General features: G+C 42.1%; 1 protein-coding gene across 1 annotated transcript in view; it reads right to left on the bottom strand.

Annotated features, from left to right (window-relative positions):
• The window catches only part of ULK4 (unc-51 like kinase 4), a 133237-nt gene that overhangs the window by 58457 nt on the left and 54703 nt on the right, over positions 1–20077 (bottom strand). Inside the window, exon 31 of the mRNA XM_054384894.1 lies at positions 7776–7881. Coding sequence (XP_054240869.1) covers positions 7776–7881 — 106 coding nt within the window. The remainder of the gene's footprint in view (positions 1–7775; positions 7882–20077) is intronic.

Raw genomic sequence — 20077 nt, 5'->3', positions numbered from 1 at the left:
AGCAGCAGTGAGACAAGACTTAAGAACCTGTTGAACCTTTAACAACTTATTTTTCTCCTTTGAAGCCTTGGCAAGCGTGCTGTGACATTTTGTGCTTTATGGGAAGGGCTCTCAGCAACGGGCTTGCTTCCCCTTGAATGGCACAACTGTTTCTCACAGCAATTACCATTTCCATTTTCATCCTTTTCAGGTGGCTCTATTGTTGAATGCCACAGGACGACACAGGATATTTTTTCCTCAAAGACTTCACTACTACCACACTATTTTGACATGATTCTCACTTATCTTTTATGATAGCAACCTTCTATGTTTACCAGTATGATGTAACACTCTGCCACCTGAAGGTCTGGTGTTTTGGGTCAAAAAACCACATCTCAATATTGTTAACAAAAATCTGAACTTCTTCACATCATAAAAAACATTTTGTCCAGAAAGTTTGTGGAGTCTCCTTCTCTGGATGTTTTCAAAACCCACCTGGATGCGTTCCTGTACAGCCTGCTCTAGGTGATCTGCTTTGGCAGGGGGGTTGGACTTGATCTCTGGAGATCCCTTCCAACCCCTAAGATTCTGTGACTTCTTCAGGCTCAGCCACCATTAACTTCTCATACAAGAAGAAACTCAGACAAACACAGTGACACACAGCTACTATTTTTAGATGTTTATAGAGACATCTCTGTGCTGAAGAGCTGAACAACTCCAGTGCTGGCAGGGAGCTGAAAGAGGCTGAAGTCCTGCATGGCAGATGCTGTAAGGTTCACACCTGCTAAGTGAGTGAGTTCCCTGTCACACCCAAACGAGACAGAAGAAACATCCGTAACTGCTCAGAAAGAATGAGAGAATCATAGAATCATAGAATCAAGAAGGCTGGAAGAGACCTCAAAGATCATCGAGTCCAACCTGTCACCCTAAACCTCATGACTACCTAAACCATGGCACCAAGTGCCACGTCCAGTCCCCTCTTGAACACCTCCAGGGATGGTGACTCCACCACCTCCCTGGGCAGCCCATTCCAATGGCCAACCACTCTCTCTGTGAAGAACTTTCTCCTCACCTCCAGCCTAAACCTCCCCTGGCACAGCTTGAGACTGTGTCCTCTTGTTCTGGTGCTGGTTGCCTGGGAGAAGAGACCAAACCCCTCCTGGCTACAACCTCCCTTCAGGTAGTTGTAGACAGCAATGAGGTCTCCCCTGAGCCTCCTCTTCTCCAGGCTGAACACCCCCAGCTCCCTCAGCCTCTCCTCATAGGGCTTGTGCTCAAGGCCTCTCACCAGCCTCGTTGCCCTTCCCTGGACATGCTCCAGCAATTCAACATCTTTCCTAAACTGAGGGGCCCAGAACTGGACACAGTACTCAAGGTGTGGCCTAACCAGTGCTGTGTACAGGGGTACAATGACCTCCTTGCTCCTGCTGGCCACACTATACCTGATGCAGGCCAGGATGCCATTGTCCTTGTTTATTTTCAGTATTTTAAAATCCTCACTTCACCTGTATTTAAATGAGAGCACTTTGGTTCTCAACATTGATGCTTTGAAACATCTTTGTCTGAAGAGCTCACAATTTACTGCCATTTTTACCTATCATTTACTCTGAATGAGGATCCTGCTGAAGTAGCTAAAGTCTTTGAAACAAGATTCTCTACAATTTACATGTACTATGTTCAAACTCTTCCAACAAGAAGCAAGACAGAGACAATGTAAGAATGAAGAATTTCCTTGCCTTTGGATATGACCTGGAGACAGTTTTGCACACGTACACCTCCACCCCCCCACACCCCCCCCACTTATTAAGAAGGCAAACTTGCTTTTGTAGTTCATCTTCTGCCTACATTTGTCAGTAAGTCGATGCTTGTCAAGATGTCTTTTCAGTCAACTTCCCTAATGCCTGTTCATAGAAACAGGTGATCATCTTCTGTAGTCCTACACCACCTGCTTAAGAGCTGATGATCCCAGCGCTCAGAACCAGAGGTTCATTCTAGAGTCAACCATTCTTAACCCTTTTAATATGACAAGTGCAAAGTAAGATGGAGCTGCTTGTTTCCTGGCCAGTAGAACTAACACTGCTCCATTTCCTGTAGATTTGCATCCTACCTCCAAGGTAATAAATTGCCATTCTTGTCACTGCTGATTCCCTTGCCCTGTTCCCAAAACCTTGGCACTGTTTTGTCCTATGCCACCCAACTATAAGCACAGGCTATAGTGAAAGTTGCCACCATGCACTGACTGATCCTGTGGGATCATTATATAGCTCATCTCATTAGGCATCAGCCACAATGTTAAACTCAGTGGTTACAAACCTAAACCAGAGAAGAGGCAAACAGGAAGTGAATACAGAAAAGATCAGGAGGATATACAAATTAACAGATCTTTATGGGCCTGTTAGTAGACCTCAGGATGCTATAAAAGTTTTATGCTTCCTAATTTAATAAATGCTGATTGAAGCAGAATTCACAGATGAAAAGGTTGCGTGTCCATCAGTAAGAGCTCTTATAACACAGGATATAAACTCAGACTAGTGAGCTTCCCTTTGACTGTGTCATCATTTTATGATGCAAGAAAGAAAACCGTTGAAGAATGATGCTCCTCTCACATTTACCTTCTTCAGTTCCCACCTGAAGGTGAAATGACATCTTCTGCCTTTATACAATCTAATTGCCATACGGATGGCCCAACATACTGGATTGCAAACTTCATGGTTTTTAAAATTAAAACTTAACAGGAAGAAAGGAATTTTGTTACCTGAACTTAATACTTTAATACTCATGTGTGGCACTGCTACATTTTGCTATACATGAGCCAAGAACATTTAATTGCTAAGGCCATACTATTGCCTTGACCTCAGATGTGGCACTAACCTGGGTCTCTTCCCTTTCCACAGATATTATTATAGAGTAATACTACACATACTTGGTATATTTGGACCTCTGTGCCCTCTCAACTTAAAGGTGTCCAATTCTTTCAAAAGCTGAGGAAAAGGAGGAAAGAAAGAGACTGGTAAACCGAAGCCAAGACACAGGGGAAGAGACTAAGTCGGACATTCTTAGAAGACTATGCTAAAATTGACTACTACTGTCCTGGCTTTTTATCATCTCACCTTAACTATTCACAAGAGACCCAGTATTAATCCCAGTCTCCCAACTGAATTCCAGTTTCATTAATTAAATGCAATCACATTATTCCCCTCTGATGGAGTGGAAATTATCACAAATGTTAACAGAGCAAATGTTTTAATAGCTGATCACACAAGCAGAGGGCATTTTAAATTCTCTCTGTGACTTCAGTCACAGATGCTATTCTCCATTTCACCTTTAAACATTACAAGTGGTTATCATTAAGTGTCTGATGTACTGTCACACAAAAGGACACAGTTCAGGGGAGAGAAAAATTAATGCCAGGCAATTGGACCTGTATGCAAGTTGCTGCAATGCACAACCCTATCCTTGTTATTAATATAAAATCACAGCAGTAGTAATGGAGCAAATGCCATCATGCAAGAGTTGCTTGAGAAAGGGTAAAGTTCAACATGTAAGCTGCAACCCATTAAAAAAAAAAAATCTCTATCACCTAATGCAACTCCTTTGAGCAGGAGAGAGTTCTGAAGGCTAACAGGCACAAAAGGGAATAGGGACAAGGGCCTCAATGATCTGTCAGCAAAAATACTGCTGAAGAAAGGAGTTTAGTGAATTAGAAATATATTCTCGCTGCTAATTGTCTGGACCCCTGGAAACAAAATCTTGGCAGAATTGACCCCTAACCTGCGTTACTTATGTTTAGCAAGTATTTAAGGGTTTTCATTTCTAAAGCTCCATAAATAGATGAATTAATTATCATGCTGTAATGGGGAAATAAGGGAGACTGATAACCCATAATACTGTCTTCAGCCTGCTTGGCTTTTGAGGCAGCAGAATAACTCATGAACATTGGACATGTTCATTAACAGCATGGACACAGTCGAAATGAGATAGAATAACCTGCATCTTCAGCAGCCTGCAGATCATACTGCAATGAGGCAAGCAGTTGATGTGGTGAAGGGCTGAGCTAACATTCAGAAGAAGCTCAAACCAGCAAATACAAAGTATTGCAAATGGGGAGGAATAAATTCATGTAATAGTAGAGGCAGAGGCTGAAAATACACACACCGTGGGTTCCACTCTCCTAACTACCTCTGGACTTGCTCCTGTCAATGTCTGTCTTACAGTTCAGAGCTCAAAACTAGACACTGTTTTCTAGATGGAATCCCAGTTATTCCTCCTCATCACCCTCTTTTGCCTTCACTGCTGCAAAAGCACACTGCTGACTCACGCTCAGCTTCTGTATTTAGAATCTCCTCTGCAGGAGGGAACTCAGTTTCCATTTTATTAGATCACATTCCTCTTCACCACACACAGAAAAAAATAATTCAGAAATGATGAGTGTAATATTAAAGAACAGCAGAGGAAGTGTAAGGTCTTTTCCTGTAGTGAACACTACCTATTAATAGCTTGTAAAGAATAGGACAAAAATCTCTCCAGTTTTTATGGAATAACTTTTCTCTCTTTTCCATGCAAAGAAAAATCTGTCAGTCTTTATAAAACTCCTGCAACCCAAACTTGAGAAGTTATTTACTTGACAGATAGGTCCTTAATCAATAAAGCACTGGCCAAACCTCTAGCTTTTCAGTACTCTGAAGATTCTCTAGTCAGGAAAGGTTAAGGGAAGTTAGTCACATTTTCCTCAAGAGAAATTATTTTTTACTGCTGTGCTGTTTTTCCTAGTTGGGATGTTGAAATTAAATGAGCCCAGGTTAGAGTTCTCCAATCACTAATAGCCTGAAAATATTCCTGGAGTGACTTATGACATAGCACAGAGAAAAGACAAAAGACTTAAATAACGTTTCTATCCCACACCCTTAATTTGGAAGCCAGCGTGATGGAAGAGCTGAGTTTTATTTTTGGAACAGATAAGAAGTGCAAGAGCACTGATATGCCACCAGCAGCATAAAAAGCACATGGGAGTCATCTCTGTGAGACAATAAAGACAGAAGGTATTTAGGGAATGAATGCAGCCTTGCCATGTTGTTAAGCAGTCTGGCACCTCATTCGCCATGCAAAAAGGCAGAGCACATTGCTTCAGCTAAGGCATAAGTAGTACCTGCTTACTGTGCTTGTGGGGATTGAGCTAACTTCTCTGCATGTCATTGTGCAGTTCTAACACGTCACCCTGCTGCAGCTAAGGGCACTGCTAGCAATGTGCCCTTGTGGCCAAGGCAGCCAATGACATCTGGGGTGCATAAAGAAAAGTGTGTCCAGCAAGTCTAGGGAGGTTCTCCTGCCCCTCTACTATACCCTGCTAAGACCACACCTGAAATATTGTGACCAGTTTTGGGCTCCCCCGTTCAAGAGAGACAGAGACCTGCTGAAGAGAGTCCAGTGGAGGCTATGAGGGTGATGAAGGGACTTGAACATCTCTGCTATGAAAAAAGACTGAGATCCCTGGGGCTGTTTAGTCTGCAGAAGAGAAGGCTGAGAGGGGATCTGATCAATGTCTATCAATAGCTGAGGGGTGGGTGTCAGGATGAAGGTGCCAGGCTCTTTTTGGTGGTGCCCAGTGACAGGACAAGGAACAACAGCTACAAGCTGGAACACAGGAGGTTCCACCTCAAAATCAGGGTTGACATGGTGAGGGTGAGAGAGCACTGGAACAGGCTGCCCAGGGAGGTTGTGGAGTCTCCTTCTCTGCAGGCATTCCAAACCCACCTGGATGTGTTCCTGTGTGACTTACCCTACGTAATCCTGCTCTGGCAGGGAGGTTGGGCTGGATAATCTCCGGAGGTCCCTTCCAGTCCTTGACATTCCATGATTCAGATTTTGCCCAACACAAAGCAGTGTCCAAAGACAGTAAAAGCAGCACAGACATCTAAACCCAAGTAGTTCTAAGTGGGGCAGGCAGTTACTGAGAAATAGCCAAACAATCAGAATCCTATGAAGAGTTCCTCTTCAATTCAGCCATATTTCCCTCTTATTTTTTTTCTGCCCCTACTCTCACTACTCCACTAACCTTAGAGTGATCTGTTTGACACAGATGAGAGGAGCATGCAATTAGCTAAAATGTCAAGTTCCAGTTTGTCTCCTGAATGATAGCATTGCACAGTCAACCCCTTCTGAAGAAAAAGGATCAGGAATTTAGGTCTCCTACTTTCTGGTACTTAAACTGCTAAGGTAACTAAGAAAACGAGGGCATAAGCACTACTGCAAACAATGATGGAGCTTTTGGCTAGTATGTGTTAAGGTTTTGGGGCAGATATTTTTGTTTGTTTGGGGAGGCTTTTATGTTTGATTTTAAACCATTGCACCAATAATTATACTCTGTCTCACCTATCTCCTTCTCTGAGGTGATGACTAGAGGAAAGCAACACTACAAGTTTCCCCTTCGTACCCCATTCAATCTCCTCCTAGAGACTTTGAAAAGGTTTTCTCTCATCTCTTTGCTTCACAAGAGACGCAGCTGTCTCTTCACTGTCTCTCCATGCAAATGTATTCCCTTTCCTTCCGGAGTATGCTCTGCACTGCTATGCCAGCAGTCTAGATCCACGTTCTATTCTGTACAAGCAACACAACCAGTAGTGCAGATCTGCACTGCTGGATGTTGCCTGCTAAGGCTAAACCAAAAGTCATGCTATCCATGGATACATTCTAAACAAGTTTTTAAACTGATACAAATTTCCAACAGCAGAAACTTTCTCTTCATTTTATAAACCAGAATCAATTTCTAAAGAGAAGAGTTTCAGTAATAAAACAGTGAAATGAAGATGCAGAATAGATTGTGGACTAAAAGTTCATTATCAGTGTGGGCTCCAGCCCCTTGGTCTGCATCACTGGACTGAAGCGAAAGCAAAGATACTGTACAGCACATCCTTTCACAGGGCTGAGCAGTAAGCAAAGCAAGGTCTTGCAGAAGCTCTCTCTGCCTGCAATCTGCACTGTTACAGCCAGAGAAAGGGAGCCCACTCCTTTCCACAGGCCTTCTTCACAGCATAACCTAACTTTCAGTTAGTAATTCTATTACATCTTCTCAAAGGAACAACTTTTTGCAAGTTAAATCTATAATCAAATCAGCAAGTGTAGCAGTTTTAGGCTGTGCCTAGGAAATTTTCCACAAACCTTGAACAGAAAGTAGTAGAATGTAAATAAACTACCATTGGATATAAAAGGGAAAATAATGTCTGAACATTGGTCTGAAATCTAACATAAAGGTAGTTAAAGTTTGGTAAACTAATTTGCTCTCTTTTTGGCTTCTTCACTCTAGCAGATACTACCCTTCTGGCTTTCTGCTGGCTTGCTGACCTTGGCTGCATTGCTTTGTTGTGGCTAAGTACTAATAAGTTCTCCCTCTGCTTTTCTCCTCTTTTCTCTTGTCCCATGCATAGGGGAACAGAAGGGAACAGGGAGGGGGAAGTGTTGGTAATCCCCTGGTTTTGTCCAGGGGTGTTCTTGTGTTGTTTACAAATTGTATACATATGTAAATATTGTATATTTGGTACATATTCATTGCATTCCATATTTCTAGCTTGTAGTTTTGCTTGTAAATAGAGCTTCATTTGATTTCAACTGAGCTGGTTCAACCCACCATAGCAAGAAAGGTAGATGAAGTGATGGGGAATGCTACTCAGTTACAATGCAATCACCTCTTCACAACCTCTCCAGATTATAAATGCATACAACTCTGGAGTTTCACACAGTGTCAGCTGTTCCTATAGAAGGAAACAGCTATAGTAAGGAGAATAAAGACAAAGCTGACATACCTTCCTCAAAGAGCAGCATCATGTTTGTGCTTTTGTTAGCAGCCACGTTGTTCAGTAAGGCGATTACAGTTTGTGTTGTGTTCCCAAGTACACTGCCTTGGTGCTCCTGTAAAACAACAAAGTAAGCAAGTTTTCCTTTTGCAAGGTCAGGAGACTCTTTCCTTCCAAAAAAAGTAATAAGACAAAAGCAATACTCTCAATCCATTAAAGGGGTGATACTTCCCCTTCACTCTGCTCTGGTGAGGTTCCACCTCCAATATTGTGTTTTGGTGTCCCCAGCATAAGGAGGACACAGAGCTGCTGGAGTGAGTCCAGAGGAGGCCACAAAGATGATCCAAGGGCTGGAGCACCTCTGCTGTGAGGATACCCTGAGGGAGCTGGGGGTGTTCATCCTAGAAAGGAGAAGACTCTAGAGGGACCTCAGAGCTGCCTTCCAATACCTGAAGGGATCCTACAGGAAGACTCTAGAGGCACTTTTCATAAAGGTGTTTGGGGACAGGACAAGGGGAGATGGTTTGAAGCTGAGGGAGAGCAGGGTTAGACTGGAGATTAGGAAGAAGTTCTTCAGTAGGAGGGTGGTGAGACTCTGGAAAAGGCTGCCCAGGGAGGCTGTGGCTGCCTCCTCCCTGGGGGTGTTGAAGGCCAGGTTGGGTGAGGCCTTGAGCAGCTGAGTCTAGTTGAGAGGTGTCGGTGCCCATGGAGGGGAGGTTGGAGGAGATGATCTCTGAGGTCCCTTCCAACCTGAGCCATTCTAGGATTTTGTGATACTCTTTTCAGATTGATAAGCCACACTAAGTCACAAAAGCTGTTGGCTTTGTATACTTCCATAAATGCAGAATTAATTTCACCTGCACATTAAAGACCTATTTCTGCACTGAATTGCATCACTTATGATGCCTTTCTTGTGCTTGATGATTGCTTCAGTGATTTTTCACAATTTTCTGAGACCACAGTGATCAGAGGAAGGCGTCAGGGTTTAAAAAGGAATTAATTTTCCTCTGTTATAGTGAATCCACTTGCACACAGAACTTGAAAAGGGTGGATAAGGGAGTGCAATCAAAGCATTAATTTATCCTCACTAGTGACAGCAGTAACTCCGGTAACTCTGGAGAACTCTGTTTATGATAGCCACCCTTTGGATTTTCCAGGTTAGTAGCATTGAAATGAGGCCATCTTGGCTTTTAAGGGACAACAATCACACTCTACAACCCTTCACTAAAAGATTAGCACTTAGGCTTTCACTTCTGTCAAGTGGTATGGAATAAGCCCCAGCATACTCTGAACAAACATTAACTAGAATGCAGTCACAAAATATATCTGGTTGGAAGAGATCTCCAAGCTCATGCAATCCAATCCTTGACCCAGAATTATGGGTCAACACTAAACCCTGTCCCTAAGTGCCAAGTCCACATGGTGCTTGAACACCCCCAGGAACAGCAACTCTGTCACTGCCCTGGGCAGACCATTCCAATGTTTGAGAACGCTCTCTGTGAAGAAATTTTCCTAGCATCCAGCCTGAATCTCCCCTGGTACAGCGTGGAACCATTTCCTCTGGTCCTGTTGCTTACCACCAAGGCCCAGAGACTGTTCTCTCCTCACCCCAGCCTTCCTTTAAGGAGCTGTAGAGAGCAATATGGTCTCCCCTCAGCCTCCTCTTCACCAGACTGAACCACCCCAGCTCCCTCAGATGCTTCTCATAGGCCATGTGCTCCAGGCCCTTCACCAGCCTCCTTGCCCCACTCTGAACAGGCTCCAGCACCTCTGTTGTCCTTGCTACAAACAACAGAGGTACCGTGAGGAAGGCAAATAGTCTCAAAAACAATCTTACAAATAGTAACCTCAGGTGCACTACTACACTTCTAATGTATGTTTCATGGGTGTTTTAAACAAGATGCTAGGTGTCAGGAAGTCATCACTGATTGCCATTAGACTTAAATATTTTTATATAAATCTCTACAATTAACTTCTTCATAACCCTATCGAGAAGCAAAAGCTGATCTAATTTGTGTGCGCAGCACCACAGAGTGTGGACATTTAATGAACAGTGTGCTTGACAGCTTTAATAAAACATAGCATTTGCCAGCAAAGATAATTAGAATTGAAGCAGCAAAATTTTAGTGTTTGGCAACACAGATGAAACAACTTCATTAAAATGTACAGCCTCGGCGAATGAAAGGCAGGAAAGCACTGGACCCTGAAGAATCAGCCTCCTCAAAACTAATTGCTTCAGTGCTTAAAAAGGACAGCTATGAAATACCAAGGGCATAACAAGGAAATACTAGTATTTAAAAAAAAAAAAAAAAAAAAGGAAGTACAGAAGATAAATCAGGCTTTTCAAATAGGCCTGCGCTGTATTTAGGCCATTAAACTTTTCATTCTAATGCTGAAGGGTTGCACAGTAACAAAAGCAAGCAGCTGAAACAGTTTTTTTAAAGCCCCTTAGGTAAGAGGGTGGGAATTAGCAAAGTGGGAGCATCAATCTTGTTGAAATACTATGGCTGAAGCTGCCATTTTTCTTCCTTTAAGTAGATGAGAATTTAGAACAGCATAGGCAAACTACAGTATTTTAATTAGATTTTCAATAACAAAAGAGGTAGCAGTTGTGATAAGAAGTTAGCAGCTGGGGAGACTTCACATACAGGCCTCCTAATCACATAGCTAAGAATGCAGAAGAAAATGCACCAAATGCTATCACAGAATCACAGAATGTTAGAGGCTGGAAGGGACCTCCAGAGATCAAGTTCAGCTCCCCTGCCAGAGCAGGACCACCCTGGGCAGGTCAGACAGGAACACAGAGGCAGGCTTTGAACGTCTCTAGTGAAGGAGACTCTACAACTTCCTTGGGCAGCCTGCTCCAGGGCTCCATCACCCTCACCATACAGAAGTGTCTCCTTGTGTTGAGGTGGCACATCCTCCGTTCCAGCTTACACCCATCATTCTTTGGCCTATCACTAAGGCACCACCAAACAGAGCCTGGCACCTTCATCCTGACACCTAGCCCTCAGATACTGATAAACATTGATCAGATCCCCTCTCAGCCTTCTCTTCTCCAGACTAACCAGTCCCAGGACTCTCGGCCTTTCTTCATAGCAGAGATGTTCAAGTCTCCTCATCATCCTCACAGCTCTCCATTGGAGTCTCTCCAGCAGATCCCAGTCTCTCTTGCCCCAAAACTGGACCCAGTATTCCAGGTCTGGTCTCAGCAGGGCAGAGTAAAAGGGGAGAAGAACCTTCCTAAACTTGCTGGACACACTTTTCTTGAAAGTCAGCTTTTTTGACTTTCTAAGTTGTGTGCTGTCTGCAGTACCTGATCTGTTTCCAGATAGACTCTAATCAAATGTAGGCCACTATATTCCACAGCACTCCTGCTCTTTCTGTACAGCCTAAGGGGGTTCTCCTCAATTGGACATATTACCTATGAATGCAAGGTTAGTAAATAAAGGGCTGTAAGAAGATGGAGGCCTGATTTTCAACACACTAAACCCACTGAAAGAAGAAAATTAGAGAAGGGAACAACATCAAAATTATACATTTACTAAAAATGCCATGGCACATCATAGTTGAGATAAAATAAACCAAAGCATTAATGCCTACAAGGACCTCTGAGAAGAGCACAGTTTAATGGTGCATTCAGCCTGGCTTATTTTGCTGGACTGCATTGCTTTGTGTGGATGAAACAGGGCACAAGAGTAGAACCCTTCTGTATGGAATGGTATTATTGACATGGAACATTCCCAGCAGCTTACGTTATTACTCCTCAATGACAAGAAGCTGCCCACTATGAAACAAGTTCCATCCAGCCATGCAGGTAGTTGACTAATCTGCTCTTGAACATTTTGTGGCTTTTGCTGCATAACAGCAGTAGTGCATCAAGTGAAACCTGATAAAAATGGATTCTCTAACAGGAAGGTAATACTGTTATCCTTTGTGATGCTCTAAGGCAGGAATAATCACAGCCATGTTTCTTGCTGTTCTGCACAGTTCTAAGAGAGCTAGCACTCCCAAATATTTCCCTCTGGGTATGGTCAGACAATAAGGAGCAACTACTGATCTGAGAAACAGTTTCTAGAGTAATCATGCTTCTCAGGTGTAGCACAACAGTGATATAGCAAATCCACAGTTAAAGATCAGAACCTGTGCAAGTCAAACAGAAGTTTCTGGTGGAGTATCAAATAAATAAAATCTGTATTCTTAGTCCCCAGTTGCGTAGAAAAAGTTGATCAAGGACAGGGAAAAAGAAGCAATTTCGATGAAGGGAGAAAGGATACCATTAATAAAAGCCTAGGATGCCAGGCACAAATGAACAGAAAGCAGAAGTATTAGTCCCAGATTTTGTCCTCCCACCCAATGCAGCAGGTGATACAAAATTTCACAAGACAGTTTTTGAGAACATCCATTTCTGAGAAGTATATCAATTTACAAGTGTGTTCCTTCTCTCTACCTACGTTCAGACTTGCATACACCTAGAAATCTTTTTCTTCTGGAACTCATCTGTCACATCCTTTTACATTTCTTCAAATCCCTTGTTATCTTAGAAACAAGCATGCAACTTCATCTGTCCTGATGGTCAGAATCTCACCAGGCAGAAGGAGGAAAGGTGACATTTACAACAAAACTCTAGAGAATGTTGCTTCTATTGAATGAAAAGATGAAATTTGTTAGTTTCACAAAAGCAGCTGCTGTGAAGATGATGCAAGTACTTCATTTGTACAACAAACATTAAGAGCTAGGACTATAAATAAGGCCACAGTCTTTTCTCATTCGATTCCCAGATCCTATGAGATCGGAGACGTGAACAAGAACAGTATTTTAAACATAACCTATTAATAGACCTATTAATTAACTTTCCTCCTTTAAGAAGACAACTTCATACTACTGCAGATGGATGTCCTAGCAAATTCACATCTCAGCCTTTCCCCACTCAAGCTATTGCTACAGCACCAAGCTACAGCTCCTTTCAGTTGATACCAAGGCAAGAACAAGGGGAGTGCTAACAAAGTTCCTCAAGCACTGAGGAGTAATAGAACCAGCACTGTTATCCCACGAGAGAGCAGGAAGCCCTTTCATGTTCCTACCCTGGGCTTAGATAAACAATTATGCTGTAAGCAAACTATATTCATCCTATGACACTAGGCAGATAAGGCAAGAGAAATTATGAACTGATTGCTCTGTCTACTAGAACACTCTGTTTATTAAGTGTAAATGAAACACTGTTAAATCTCTCTACCCATCATCACAGTGGTGCTACACTTAATAAACATTAACTCAATTCAGAGGTACTCTAAAGAAATGAGAGGGGTTTGCTTTGGTTTGTTTTTTTAGTTTTTGCTTTAAGAGTCATGTTTACAGCAAGACAATCCATGATTAGCCTGACACTTAACAATTCCCTTTGCTAATGACCACCCTCCTCCCTTCCCTCTGCACTGCCCTCAGCACAGGAAAGACATGGACCCACTCTATCAGGTCCAGAGGAGGGCCATGAAAATGATCAGGGGGTTGGAGCACCTCTGCTATAAGGACAGGCTGAGGGAGCTGGGGGTGTTCAGCCTGGAGAAGAGAAGGCTCCAGGGATAGCTAATTGCAGCCTGCCAGTACCTGAAGGGGGCTACAGGAAGGATGGGGAGAGACTGTTTACAAAGGCCTGCAGGGACAGGACAAGAGGCAATGGTTTGAAATGAGAGAAGAGCAGACTGAGATTGGATGTTAGGAACAAGTTCTGCACCACGAGGGTGGAACACTGCAACAGGTTGCCCAGGGAGGTAGCTGAGGCCCCATCCTTGGAGATATTCTAAGTCAGGCTCGAGAAACCTGATCTAGTAGAGAATGTCAAAGCTAACTGCAGGGGGGTCAGACTTGATGACCTTTAGCGGTCCCTTCCAACCCAAACCATTGTATGAGTCCATAAGGTCACAGAGTTATGTATCCTAGCTTTCCATGGTAAGCTCCAAATAATTTATTATAGTTTTCCTCAGTCTCATCCCACCTCTTCCCTCCATGTAATTTCTCTTTAGGTGCTTGCATACTGATCCAAGAAACGAACACAGGTTTAAAGGGAATGCAGGTTACAACAATAATTTTGAATTAATGACAGAGATCTGTTCTAGTCATCAATACATGCCTGCTTCTGACCACAGTTTCCACTCATATCTGTTAAGGAAGGTACCATCTGGAAACACAGTAGCTACACCACAAAGAGAAAACAGTGCCTTCAGCATGCAGAAGAGTGACTGTTCCCCACCACCTCATGCAGTTGATTTCAGTAGTAAACAGGCAGTAAATGATTATATAAGAATTATTGCTTTAGAAAGGAGAGCAGGCTCCATGCACACAGAGACACACACATTTTCTTTTAAATGAGTTAACTCTGACATACCATTTCAAATTAAACTGTTCTAGAGACACTGAAAAGTTAATCGCTTCAGACTCCTTGTTGTTTCAAAACAGAGTTAAACTTTCTCTTTCCTCAAATGTCCAAGACTTCAAGAAAAATATTCCCAGTGTATGCTGACACAGTCCCTGGGTTCTCACACTACCTGTAGCCCAGAGTGGTTCACTCCCTCACATGAAGTGCAGAGGACTGAAGCTCTTCTATTCATCCTAATATTCTATTCACCCTCTATTCAGACTAGAGGGCAAATTTAATCTATGCCAACTGAAGCAACTTCAGCAGGAGACAGTGAGAGATGCCAGCAAAACATCTTGCCTAGTAGTCAAAAATCCTTATTCTGAGCTTCAGAAACCCAGCAGCAGCCATTCCCTCTCAGTCACTCTCTACCTGCATGGCCCTTTCCCCCTGTGCATTCCTGATTAACAGGCTAGCAACTGCCCTGAGGGCTGCCTTTCTCCTCTGCATCCCATGCCACTTAGGGGAGGACTCTCACCCTCACCACTAGAAGCCTTTACCAGTGAAACGTGCATCCAAACTGGAATAGCATTATGAAACACCAGAATAACCCAAACATGCCTTCCCTCAAAAAACAGACTGGTCCTGAAAACCATGAAGCCATGACCAGTGCCTGTTGGCAAGCTACCAGCAAAGAGAATTTTCCTTCTCATATAACCCATAGTCTAAAAAAAGAGATGGATACTTTTAGATCAAAGTGTCATTTCCATGCTAACACAGGCATAAAATAACACAGAAAACTACGTTTATTATCCATAGAGACCAGAAAAATTCTAGCTCATATACAGTCACACAATGTGTCATGGCACTGCAAAGGGAAAGAATGAAGAAAAATAAAACCATCACCAAAACAAAACCCCCCAAACAATTGGGCCACTGGATTAAGATAGCATAGAAACACATTCTATAGGAACTGATTAAAAGATGAACTTTGCTAGAACACAGGGTCCCAGGAGTTAATTTTTTAATTACTTGTGATAAGCCATTTTACACTTTACTATAGTAGTATTTTACTTCATTTCATTCAGCCTACCCTTCCGGAATAGTTATTCATCCTGAAAAATGTGTACAATAGATGTGAGAGGGAATAAAAGGATGAAAAACAGCTAAAATATACCTGAAAAGCGGGTAAGGGAAATTTCACAAAAGGCAGGGAGAGGAGAGCAGGGTATCATTAGCCATTTTCATAGCCTAATGGAACATGCAAGTTTCGGTCTGTTACTAAGAGTGGATCCATGGCAAAAAGCCCAAATGAGGTCTGAGAAAGGATAATGTACCTTTAATGATTGAAATAGCAAGAAAATTAAATCTAATCATGTTTCATTAAACATACTCTAGCTCCCATTTTTACTGAATTATTTTATTATGATTTCCCAACTGTCTGTTGAAATAACCTTTTACGGCAATTTAATTCACCATCATAAACAAGTCTCATTTCTCACAATGAAGTCCCCTGGGATTAGTGAGAGGAGATGGATAATCTAAACCCTGCCAATCCTGCAGCCACCAAGGTAACCACTCAGGGAGACAAGGATTCTTTTTTCTTTGCTTTCCTATTTGTGGCTGAGATCATTAAGATACAATTAGAAATGTATTCATGAGTAATAGAGCGTCTGTTACAGAGATACCATGCGCCCAACAAGCATCTTCATGCCAGCCTTTAATAAGAAGGGCAGCAGGCATAATCCCCACTTCACTCTCTGGAGAGTTCTGCATTAAATGGACTGCATTAGACATCCCTCTCACTCCCCCCTTTTTAATGGAATCCTATTCAGGCATCCAGTGTTTTCTCAGGCTCCATTGTTACCATCAAAACTGCTGCCCTGTTTACTTTCAGCAATGTGCTCCTGCAGTGCCATCCAGATGTGAGTCCTAAAGAGAGCTACGTGCAGGGAATTTAAATCCCACTCCAGAACTTGTTACAGGGCAGGCAAATGTGGAACTTCACAACAAAGAGCAACAAATGAATTGGACTCTTTGCAGGATAATCCTTGGCTCTCTGAAGCAATGAACAGAGTTAACAACCCTTTTACATATCCTTTCTGCTTTAATGGAATAAAGGATGCACCAAGAAAAAAAAAAGAATGCTTCACTCAGATAAGTAACTGAAAGAAATCTGCTTGTACATGATCTAATTTATTGCTAAAACTCCCTACCAAATGACATTGCATAGCAAGAGAAAATTTAAACCCACCCAACTGCTCACCTCTCTGCCACAGGGATCAATTTGTGGCCATCAGAAACTGCAGAGTGAAAACTGTCAGCCACTGCTTTTAGTAGCACCATGTTTGAGAAGGTGGTTGTATTATTTGGTAGGCAGAAGTTTGAGAGGAGCCAACTATAGGAAAAAGAAAGAAAAGAGTTCTAGGGCACAATTCTGCTTCCTGTACCTATATGAGCAGTAAAGAAATATTTGCTCAAAGCAAGCAAGAGGCAGAAATTAAACCTTTTCATACAAACAGGGGACTTGAAAGACAAACCTAAGAGAAAAAAAAACCTGCCAAAATTTCAACCGAGTCTTTGAGATGCTGCTGCTGTAGTAATTAGAAAGTCACAGTAGGTAGATTAAGACTGGATCATGGTAGACTTGTTTTTACATATATTTGACTATAAATCTAGTTTAGCAAAGCACTGAGTTTTAAGCTTGCCTATTAAAACATTTTTAAATGTTTTTAGAAACTAAGCATATAAGACAATGAGTAAATTGCTACACTTAAAACCAGAAAGTTGAAAGCAGAATATTAAGACTGAAATTGTCTTGCATTGTGGCAGACTGATATTCTAAAATCTAATTATCATCCTGCAACATGAACTCTTTGGGAAGACATTAACATAGGGAATGTATTATATGTCACTGAAACCTAAGCAGACACATTTCTAGAGCTCAGATGCAGAATGTGGAACCCTCTGCCAGCCAGGAACCATTCAATATTCTTTTACAGGCTCTGTTGTGAAGCACACAATACCTTAGTCATCAGAATGCAGCTGGCCAATAAACCCATGGTCAGCAACTGCCACATTCCTACACCAATGAGATGAGAATTACCAAATTACTTAGAGGGGATGTACCTCAATTGTTTGACAGATGAGTGACAATGTCACAGCAGAAATCTGGTCGTTAAGATCAATAGCTCCTGTTCTGAGAAGGATGCATCTCAGCCTCATTTCAGGATGTATTTTTCTTTAACGGTTTCCCCTCACTTTGACAGCTGCATTATTGGGAACTGCAAACTAGTAGATTGGTCTTAATCAGCCTGACAAACACAAAGTCTAGGAAGAATCAGATTGCTTTCATTTTGCTTATACAGTGAAAATAAATAAATATTTAAATGTAGAATTTAGTCACCCCGTGTGAACATGTCCATTGACTCTGATTCATTTCTATGTGATTGTGGTAAGGTCAGGACTCCTCCCTGTAACTCCTAATTCACAGAGGACATAATGCTGTACTAGACTTGTGAAATCTCATATTAGGACAAATCATCATCCTTAGTCATGTGATCCAGTATGAAGCGTACTTACAAGGACACAAAGATATTGAGAATTCTAACAACGTCACATAGAATCACTACAGCTGGGAAAGACCTTCAAGATCATCAAAACCAACCATAACCAAACTACCACGACCACTAAACCATGTCCTGAAGAGCCACATCTACAGCTTCTTGAACACCTCCAAGGATGGTGACTCCACCACCTCCCTGGCCAGTCTGCTCCAACCCCATACCACTCTCTTAAGTAAAGAAGTTTTTCCTACTGTCCAATCTAAACCACCCCTGGCACAACCTAAATTCATTTCCTCTCGTCCTACATCTGATTACTTGGGAGATGAGATCAGTACCCAGCCCCACTCCAAGCTCCTTTCAGGCAGTTGTAGAGAGCAGTAAGATCTCCCCCTAGCCTTCTTTTCTCCAGACTAAACAATCCCAGCTCCCTCAGGCACTCCTCATATGACATGCCCTTCCAAACCCTCCAGCCTCATTGCCCTTCTCTCTCTATGTGTGTATACACATATATGTATACACACGCATATATACGACCATTACAATCTGGCTATAAGAGGAGAACTAAACATAATTGTGTCCAAGATGTGGGCACACAAGACTGAGGATGAGTAAGATGCCTGAAGAAGAGGTGAGACTTACCAGTTACTGATAAAAGCTGAGGAGACTAGATGATGAAAGATAAAGAATTCCATTTGTTTTAGTTTACTCACAGCAGAACCAGCTACCAGTCCAGAAGATTAACTACTTCTGGTGCATTAGTTAAATTAAAAATGGAGGAGCAAGGCAGCAAATGCTAAGGAGCACTGGGAGCAAAGGGGTGTGACAGAAGTAATGTGCTTTCTTAAGATGAGGGTACCAGTTAAATCTCTAATTAAAAAGGAGTTCACCTCTACCACCCACCAAATATTTTTTTTCTAATAAGTGTGAAAATTGTCCAATGATAATAACTGAACAGAGCTTTAAGGTAATACAAATTCTGCAAGAATGTGTAATGTTAAACACTGAGAGCTCTGAAACTTGCTCAAAGGCAGGGAGAAATCTGTTTAAGTGGAGGGAGAAAGATTACATCTTCAGTTGCATCTGAAATTTAATGCAGATAAAGCAAGGTACATGGGTGGAAAGAGGACTAACATCATATACAGACTAGCACAGAAAGGCTCCCAGTATTGAAAGCAGAACCTGACTCAGTTCAATCTAAAAGTCTATCAACCCCAACTTCCAAAACACAAGCAGCAGCTCTACAAGTCCCAGCCAAGTACACAGAGCACTTGCCCCAGCCCCTAGGAATTCACAGCCCACTCTGAGCCAGAAGCAGATCTTTTTAACACAGTAACTCTCAATAGTCCTCAAGGAAACTGAGGACCCTAAGGCACAGAAGCTGAACTTACCCTACAGGAAGCAGTATCACCTTTTGTCAGTGCTTAAGATCCCAACAGCAAGTTTACTTTAGTCTTTCTAATGCACCTCTTGTATTAGAAGACAGAGTGAAGAGCAATGCTGTGCCCTATACACCGTGCATCAGCGACCTGTGGTTGTATACTATGTACACACTTCACCCCCATCATCACTTCCAGATGAAAGCATAAAGAAGAATCATCTCTTCCACAGTGGCCAGTCCAGCAATTTGATCATTTGTATCCCTTCTCTCAGCACCTTTTGCAGTTCTGCTATAACCTTTTTGTGATGGGAAACCCAAAATCCACACATTGATTGATGTGGCACAATGTTTTTTCTGCTCACCAATGTAATACTTCCTCTTATGACCTATGTCAGTCACTTGGCTTTTCTGACCAGGACCAAGGCAGATGAGTTTATTAGAATGTGATTTTATTTAACCATGGTATGTCCTTGCTGAGTAATAACTGCAACATATCTTGCATTGCTGCATGTGTAGAGTCAGGCCTATTGGTAGCAGACACATTGTGCAATGCTTCAGGACACATACAGGTTTCAGGGCTGCTTTGAAAGGGAGTGCAAATTAAAATGAAAGCAAGTAGTACTAGGTGTCAAAAAACTTGAGAGATTTTAATTATGCCAATATTCACAAGATCCTGAAGGTTATACAAAACTTCTATTAAAAAAGGCTCAAATCAAGTGTGATGAAAGAATATGTGAATGCTAAACAGCTTGATGACTGTCAAAACCAAATTAATTCAACCAAAAACTTTTGAAGAGAAAAACAACCAAAACCAACCTAGATCCAGCAACTCTGCACTGTGAACTTTGTAAGACCTTAAAACACTGTGTTTGCAGAAAAACTGAAAGAGGAGAGAAGCTGAGCAGAGATTGTGTGCCTAACCCAAGCCTTAGAACCATTGCATTTAACCCTTCGATAGCAGCACACGCAAAGCTGTTTCAAGGACAGGAAATGGTATTTATTTTAAACACCTGGT

This window comes from Indicator indicator, chromosome 11 (genome assembly GCF_027791375.1).
Source record: "Indicator indicator isolate 239-I01 chromosome 11, UM_Iind_1.1, whole genome shotgun sequence".
Lineage (NCBI taxonomy): Eukaryota > Metazoa > Chordata > Aves > Piciformes > Indicatoridae > Indicator > Indicator indicator.
Note: the sequence above shows the minus strand (reverse complement) of the source record. Positions and strands in the feature narration are given on the sequence as shown.